This window comes from Mandrillus leucophaeus, unplaced genomic scaffold, assembly GCF_000951045.1.
Source record: "Mandrillus leucophaeus isolate KB7577 unplaced genomic scaffold, Mleu.le_1.0 Scaffold52, whole genome shotgun sequence".
NCBI lineage: Eukaryota > Metazoa > Chordata > Mammalia > Primates > Cercopithecidae > Mandrillus > Mandrillus leucophaeus.
In genome coordinates, this window is record NW_012105586.1 from 2,574,212 (window position 1) to 2,583,158 (window position 8,947).

Here is an 8,947-nt window from a genome sequence, read left to right on the forward strand (position 1 = left end):
GCAATTCTCCCGCCTCAGCCTCCGAAGTAGCTAGGATTACAGGCACCTGCCACCATGCCCAGCTAATTTTTTGTATTTTTAGTAGAGATGGGGTTTCATCATGTTAGCCAGGCTGGTCTTGAACTCCTGACCTCAGGTGATCTGCCTGCCTCAGCCTTCCAAAATGCTGGGATTACAGGCATGAGCCACTGCACCCAGCCACTGATTTTTTTCTTATAATCTGTGCCTTTTGGAGTTTTAAGAAATTATTCCCTAGTCTTGACAACATATAGTCTCCAAAAGTTTTGTTTTGCATATTTACATTTTCATCTGGAATTTATTTTTATTTATAGTATGAAATAGGAATAAAACCATTTTTCCATATGGATCACCCATGTCCCAGCATCTTTTTTTTTTTTTTTTTAAAGACAGGGTCTTGCTATGTTGCCCAGACATAACCATGGTACACGACAGCCTCAAACTCCTGGGCTCACCTCCTAAGTAGCTGGAACTACAGAGATGTGTATTTTTATTTATTAAATAACACAGCATCTTTTATTAAACCATTCAGCACTCCCTCGCTGATGTGTAGTATTAACTGACATTCACCAAAGTTCCATGCATGTGAGGGCCAGTTTCTGCTTCTCTATCATTTTCCACTGTCTAGGTATTCCTACACCAATGTGACCAATTTCAATGACGGAATCTTCAATTGTATGACTTTTTTTTTTATTTTTCCTAACTCCCCAAACTTGTAAATTTTATAAGACTTGGTATCTGGCAGGGTCAAGTCCACCTTCTTGTTGTTCAGAACTGTACTGACTCACTACTTTTGACCCTTTACTCTTCTACACAAATTTAGAAAGAACTTCTGAGTCCCACAACAAATTCTACTGGAATTTTGATTGGAACTACATTAAATTTACAGACTGGGGAGTACAGGCATCTTTGTGGCATCTGTAATCTCATCAACCACAAACATGGGTATGTCTTTGTTTATTAAAGTCCTGCTTTTGCGTCTTTCAGTGATCATTAAAAATATTAAAGCTGAATAGCTAATAAGTGGTCCTTCTAATATCATGTTTACTGTTAAACCCATTCCTACGTAAGAAAGAACCTTGGTGACCACTGAAATCCACGAACACCAGGAACCGTGAAAAGGATACATGACTGTACCACTCCGAACTTGAGTTGGGTGAAGAGTCGCACAAAAAAGTCCACAAAGAGACCCACCTGTGAAGAGCAAGAGATCTATCACACAGCCTTATTTCCAAGTGTAGTACAGGTGTGCTTCTCTTGAAGGCATCTCCTCCCCCACTGCATGTATGGAGGCTGCTCACCAGCCAGCAGCACGTGAATGCACAGCAGAAAAGCTCAGAAGGACGAGATCCCTTCTCCAGCCCGGTCCCACTGCCCCTCCAAAGAACAAAGGCAGAGGGTACAGCTAAGTTGAGTGAAGCAATGGAAAACAAAGAGGGAAGCAGGTGCAGAAAAAGATGTGAGACCAAGAAAGACAACTGACACAGGGGTGTCCAATCTTTTGGCTTCCCTGGACCACACTGGAAGAAGAATTGTCTTGGGCCACACATAAAATACACTAACAATAGCTGATGAGCTAAAAAAAGAAAATCTCAAAAAAATCTCATGTTTTAAAAAGGTGTATGAATCTGTGTTGGGCCATGGGTTGGACAAGCTTGCTTTAAAACACAACATTCATTTAAGTGTATGTGCTTTTTGCATGTTCGTTATTAGCAGGTTCTGTAAGTCATTATTTTGACTTAAAATCATCTTTTTTGAGATGGAGTCCTGCTATATTGCCCAGGATGGCCTTGGGCCTTGAACTCCAGGGCTCAAGAAATCCTCCTGCCTCAGCCTCCCAAGCAACTGGGACTACAGGCACACCCCACTGTGCCAGGCTAGACTTATAACCATCTTATAGTCCATAGTTACTCTGGGTAGAGAAAACAACCAAATTCCAATATTCCGCTCTCCAAAGTGCTCAGGGCTTAAAGGAGAACTAGAAAGACTTCTAATTTTATTGATTCAGGATCAAAGGCTTCTTGCCTTTACCTCTGGCCTTCCCTCAAGCCAATGCCTGGAGGCTTTTTAATACTGAAGCCATAAGTGGCCACACATCAGCAGACAAGAGTTGGGAGTCCTATATCATAAAGGCAGGTCTGCCTTCCTAAAATACAAAGGTAGGAGGTAAAGTTGCTTCAGCTTGAGTAACCCTTATCTGAAATGCTTGGGACCAGAAGTGTTTTGGATTCCTGATTTTTTTTTTTTTTTTTTGAATATTTGCATTATACTGGTTAAACATCCCAAATCCAACAATCTGAAATCCAAAATCTGAATGCACCAATGAGTATTTCCTCTGAGCATCGTGTTGGCATTCAAAAAGTTTTGGATTTTGCAGAATTTTGGATTTTCTGATAAGGGACACTTAACCTGTAGTACTGACAAGTGACAGCTCCAAAGAGTTTGATATAAAAGTAGCACAAACACTAACAACTAGAGGCCTAATGACTAGCTTATTATAGGGAAATCTGCAACCAGAAACATATACAGCAAAATAAATACCTTGAGATTTCTTTCTTTTTTTTTTTTTTTTTAAAAGAGACAGGGTCTCCCTATGTTGCCCAGGCTGGTCTCAAACTCCTGGGCTCAAGCAGTCCTCCTGTCTCAGCCTCACAAAATGCTGGGATTATAGGTGTGAGCCACCGTGCCTGGCCCAACACCCTGAGATTTAAATAAAACAATAAATCAACCCAAGTTCCCCCAAAATGGTATCCATCAGAAAGTCACTGAAGAGGTCTTCTGAGTGCCATTAGTCTTACCTAGTAAGACGTTCCTTTACTTGGGGATTTACTATAGTAAAAATTTGATGGACGCCATGAAAATAAAAATCGCGATTGGCCCCTGTGACTACATTATATCAAACACATGTGTACATTTTCCAGGTATGTCATGTCAAATTAAGTAGGAGGCTTGTGGCCAGTTCAAAAGAAAGGTGGTAAACAGGCTGCTACTGAGAACAGGTACCCTGTCCCAACACTGTACTGACCGGAATCAGATTTGACATGGATCATTTTTACTGATGCTAATTTTTCCAGCTTCTCCTCTTCATATTTAACAATGTGAAGTCAGCAGTTCTGGTTCCAGACTTTTTGCTATCCTCATCTTTGGCCATGTTTCCAATCTTGCCCTGTCTGTGATTCACCTGTGAAGCTGCTGCCTCCACCAACTCTGTTCATATGGGCATATCCCTTTACGCACGGCTGCTGGCTCTGTCTTCTAGATAACGTTAACGACATGCAGGGAGGAGCCCAGGATAGCACCATGAACTCCCTGCATGAGATCAAGATCTGTGTTGTGCCATGCTGTTCACTGGCACACTGTGCTAAATGAAGGGCATGATATTCACAGTTCCGTACCCACGACTTTGCTTTTTCCCTAAAGAGTGATCTCATGCCCGCCTAGAGTCCTAACCACTCGGGAGGCTGAGGTAGGAGGATCACCTGAGCCCAGGAGGTCGAGGCTGCAGTGAACTATGATCACGCCACTGTGCTCCAGCCAGGGTGACAAAGCGAGACTCTGTCTCTATTTAAATTTAAAAAAAAAAAAAAAAGTGACTTTAACATCCATTATTTACTCTACCCAATGCGTTCTCTACCCACTAGGGAGACATGTTATCTAGTTGATCAGGTAGATTACAGATTATGATCCATAATCATATCATAAAAGATAACTCCTGCCCAAACCTTTGAGCGCTTCAACAGCACCATCGTCATGTGTCTCGCTTTCATTTCACAAAGCAAAAACCAGGGAAGTATGAAAAACTGTGCCACGATTATCCATTTAGAAAAAAAGAAGGGAAAAAGAAAAGGTACTCTTGATTATAATGACAAGTGTTATAGTGTTATAAAGTTATAAACGCTATAATGACAAATAACAATGTTATTCACCAGGCCAGGGCTTTCCCTGTGAGTCCCTCCAGCCCCCTGGCCCACCATCCCTCCAGGCCCTGCCTCCTCACCAGGCCAGTGCAGACTCCAATGGCAAACACCACCATCCACTTCACCGCCTCATACCTTCGACCTTTCTGTTAACACAGGAAAAGAATGATTCAGTTTACAGGGTTATGGTGGCAGATGGGAAGAAACATATCTCGGCCAACCAGTTTTAAGCTAAATTCCATGTGGAGAGCAGGCACAGTGAAGATGATGTTGGGATTTCAGGTGCTTTACAATGCAAAAATGATGGACTCCTTAAGAGGCTGGGCAAGCTGCACTGACAGGGGGAACTCTGGTTGGCAGGATAAAGGCCTAGGGAACAAATGCCAACATAGGCTTACCTTGCAGATAGCATGGGTTTGGTTCCAGACCACCACAATAAAGCAAATATCACAATAAACAGAGTCACATGAGTGTTTTGGTTTCCCAATGCATATAAAAGTGATGTTTACACTATATTGTGGTGTATTAAGTGTGCAATAGCATTGTGCCTACAAAAATGTATATACCTTAATTAAAAAATATCTTATGGCTAAAAAATGCAAACAAAATGCATGCTATTGGAAAAATGGCACCTTGCTCAACACAGAGTTGCCACCAACCTCCAGTTTGTAAAAACTGCAGTATCTGCAAGGTGAAATAAAGCAAAGTGCATAAAGTGAGGTCTGCCTGTATGGCAGGAAAAGGTTCAAAAAACAAGGGGTAAAGATACTTACTGGGAACTTTAGAAGAGAAAAAAAATGCCATGTTAAGACTGATTTGATCCCCAGAGATGAAGAATTGTTAAGACTCACCTTATTATCCATGGTCTCCAAAACTTCCAGGTAAGGGTCATTGATACAGCGATCATAATCCAAACTCTGCAAAAGAGGCAAAGGTGAGTCAAAAAGTCACATCAGGTGAGAAGATCTGCAAAGGGACAAACCTCTGGGTTCCTGCTACTCAACATGTGGATGGGCAGAGCAGTGGTACCTGCAGCACCCAGGAGGAGCTGGTTCAAAATGCGGAATCTGGCCAGGCGTGGTGGCTCACGCCTATAATCCCAGCACTTTGGGAGGTCAAGGCAGGTGGATCACCTGAGGTCAGGAGTTTAAGACCAGTCTAGCCAACATGGCGAAACTCCATCTCTACTAAAAATACAAAATTAGCCGGGCGTGGTGGCGCACACCTGTAATCCCAGCTACTTGGGAGGCTGAGGCAGGAGAATCTCTGGAACCTGGGAGGCGGAGGTTGCAGTGAGCTGAGATCGCACCACTGCACTCCAGCCTGGTGACAGAGCAAGACTCCGTCTCAAGAACAAACACAAAAACCAAATGCAGAATCTCAGACTTTCTGCAGTCCTGCAGCCCCAGGTGACTCAGAGGCACATTACGATTTGAGCGGTGTTGCTTCAGGTTCACACTTCATGCTTTAGGATAAGTTTTAAATGACCTATTTTTAAACTTCCTGTTTTGGCAAAATATGTAAAGACCTTTAGCTATCATGAGCTTTATGAAACTTACTCCATTAGATGTGAACAAAAGTTTCAGTTAGTCAGAACCAAATTAATTTAGAATGTCAATTAGTTATAATTATCTTTTGTAGTTAGTGTCTATGGAAATGAGGTTAGTCACAAGACAAACTAATATGGAAAGTATTTTTAAAAGCAACTCCAACTTTATGTTAGGAAGAGGCACAGACTCAGCTTGGCTCTCGGCTCCTAAAACTTCTACATCTAAAGCAGCATCCTTTACAACACGCATCACAGAACACAGAAATCCTGCAAGCAACCTGCAGGTATGTCACAGACATTTAGAGAGACAATTCAAAGGAAATCATTTTAGTTGTCTTGTTAGAGAAGCAGCAGTCTGGGCTGAGCGCAGTGGCTCACGCCTGTAATCCCAGCACTTTGAGAGGCCGAGGCAGGAAGACCGCTTGAGGCCAGAACTTCCAGACTAGCCTGGGCAAGATGGTGAAACCCCATCTCTACTAAAAATACTGAAGTCAGCTGGGAGTGGTGGAGCACGCCTGTAAACCCAGCTACTCAGGAAGCTAGGGCAGGAGAGCTGCTTGAACCTGGGAGGTGGAGGATGCAGTGAGCCGAGATCATGCCACCGCACTCCAGCCTGGGCAACACAGCGAGACTCTTATCTTAAAAAAAAAAAAAAGACGCAGCAGTTTGGCAACAAAGAAAAATGGTCGGCCATGAGCTCTCCTTCCTACAACCTGTTCCTACCCACATCAGCTGGACACTAGCCAGGTCGCAGCCACACTCCTGGACAACAGTTTCACGTCAGCCAAACACATGTGATGAATGACAATTTATTCTATCTATATGTCTACCTATAGTCCAAATTCCTTTTTTATGAGTCCTGGAGTACCAACAGGTGACTGAGTAAATCACTTATACATCCAAATATAGAAGACTATACACCAATAAAATGATTATAGTTAAGTCTATATAGAAAGATATGGAAAATGTCTAAAAATTGTTTAGCAAAAGAGTAAGATGCAATTAAAAAATAAAAATAAAGCAGGATGGAGAATTGAAAGTATAATATCCTTTTTTGATTAAACAAAATTAGGATTATTTGCACATCAGCATTCATAATGGGAAAACATCCGTGAGGTAGTGCTTAAGAGGATATTTGTTTCTGGTTGTTGTCTGAAATTCTCATGGCATAAATGGTGTGCTTTTTTATATTTTAAAAAATGATCGGCTGGGCACAATGGCTCACGTCTATAATTCCAGCACTTTGGGAGGCCGAGATGGGTGGATCACTTGAGGCCAAGAGTTTGAGACCAGCCTGGCCAACATGGTGAAACCCCGCCTCAACCAAAAATACACAAATTAGCTGGGCGTGGTGGCACACACCTGTGATCCCAGCTACTAGGGTGGCTGAGGCAGGAGAATCGCTTGAACCCAGGAGGTGGAGGTTGCAGTGAGCTGAGATCGCGCCACTGCACTCCAGTCTAGGTGACACAGTGAGACTCTGTCTCAGAAAAAAAAAAATCTTTTTTACTGATCAGAAAACAAAAAAACACAGTGAGGAAAAATGTACTTTTAGAAACCAGACTCATCCATAAGTGATTAAACATATACGCACATACATATATATTGTAGCGGCCAATGGGAAAAGCTTCCCCTTTCACTCTCCGAAGGTCTGCTGAAAGTGAACTGACAAAAGGCAGATTAATGGAAGTAAAGGCATCCAGACTTATTTAACATGCATTGCACAGGGGAATCGCAGAATGATTACCCAATAACCCCAGTGAGGTACAGATGCTTCTATCCTCTTCTTCAGAAGGGAAGGGGAAATGGGGATGTGGGAGGAAATAATTCTTAGTGGGGAATGAATGGATCTGGGAGGCAGACATTATCTTGTGAAAGACTCTCTTTGGAAATTGAATGGGACAGTGAACAAACAGTGGTTTGGGACAGTTTGGCCAGGGTCTAGGTATATTGTTTGGTCTTCAGTCTCCTCTGTGAGATGAGTTTTAACATTCCCTGGTTAATGACATTTCAGGAAAGGGATCAAAGACAACTGTGTTCCTCTTTGGTAGGTCCAGTTTCTAGGTAGATAAGGGAACGGCAGAGAAGGGCCTCATCCTGTGCTTTGGGAGAGACAAAGTGTGAGGGTGAAGAAGGTCAGAGAGAGACCCCCAGGCTGTTTCTTCAGTTCAGCAAATGATACTGTATTTCCAGTATCATTTTCTGAGCCCCAACAATACACATACACACAAACAGACTTTGTCTTTTTTCCTTTTTTTTTTTTTTTTGTGGAGCCGGGTATCTTTTGTTTGCTAATAAGATGAGTGGTGGCTGGGGGCCCTTAGATAGCTTCAGAAAAGAGGCTGGTCACCAGAAAGTCCAAGGCAGGATTAGTGGGGTGGGAAACCCATCCCTCCAGGGAGGAGACTGAAGCTGAAGGTTAAGCTGATCACCAAGGGATGGTGATGTAATCAATCATGACTGCATAAAAAAGCTTCCATAAAACTCCAAAAGGACACGGTTCAGAGAGCTTCCGAATAGCTGACCATTTGGAGGTTCCAGGAGGGTACTTGTGCCTGGAGAGGGGATGGAAGCTCCGTGACCCCCTACCACGTTCCTTGAATCTCTCCATCTGGCTGTTCTTCTGTATCCTTTGTGATATCCTTTATTAATAAACTAGCAAACGTAAGCAGCATTTCTGTGTTTTCTGACCTCCTCTAGCAAATTAACCAAACTGGAGGAGGGAGTCCTGTGAACCTTCAATTCACTGCCAGTTGCTGAGAAATAACAGATGACAACCTACTACTTTCTTTCTTTTTTTTCTTTTTCTTTTTTTTTTTTTTTTGCCATGGGGTCTTTCTCTGTCACCCAGGCTGGAGTGCAGTGGTGCAATCTTGGTTCACTGCAACCTCCAACTTCTGGGCTTAAGCCATCCTCCCACCTCAGCCTCCTGAGTAACCGGGACTATAGGTGTGTACCACCATGTTCAGCTAATTTTTAAATTTTTGTGGAGATAGGGTTTCACCATGTTGCCCAGGCTGGTCTCAAACTCCTGGGCTCAAGCAACCTGCCTACCTTGGCCTCCCAAAGTGCTGGGATTATGGGCGTGAGCCACCACGCACGGCCTGCCTATTACTTTTAACTAGCATCTGAAGTGGAAACAGTCTCGTGGGACAGAGCCCTCCACCTGATCTGACGTCATCAGGTAGACAGTGTTGGCACTGAACTAGAGGATACCCAGCAGGTGTCTGCTGGAGACTGCTTGCTAGGTGTGTGGGGAAACAACCTCCACACATGGGTGTCAGCAGAGTTGCGCGAGTGGTGCCTGAGAGCAGAGGAGAAACAATACTTGGTTTGTCCTTATCTCTTGCCTTCATCCCAAATATGTATGGAAATTACTGGTCAATTACTTGATTGATGGTTCTATCTAATAACTCTATGGTTCCATAAACATTTAGAAGGTTTTTAGATATCAGCCCGGCGC

The 8,947-nt window shown here is 43.1% G+C and overlaps 1 protein-coding gene across 3 annotated transcripts in view; it reads right to left on the reverse strand.

Moving 5' to 3' along the window:
• Positions 1-8,947, reverse strand: part of CLCN6 (chloride channel, voltage-sensitive 6) — a 38,479-nt gene that overhangs the window by 22,185 nt on the left and 7,347 nt on the right. For 2 of the 3 annotated variants that reach the window (XR_001007858.1, XM_011996578.1), the window contains exons 3-5: positions 4,787-4,852; positions 4,016-4,081; positions 1,146-1,212 (exon numbers count right to left, since the gene is read on the reverse strand). Coding sequence is in view for 2 of the 3 variants with exons in the window: in XM_011996578.1 (XP_011851968.1) it covers positions 1,146-1,212; positions 4,016-4,081; positions 4,787-4,852 (199 nt within the window). In the remaining variant the exon portion in view is untranslated. The remainder of the gene's footprint in view (positions 1-1,145; positions 1,213-4,015; positions 4,082-4,786; positions 4,853-8,947) is intronic. The other variant, XM_011996579.1, reaches the window with a different exon arrangement.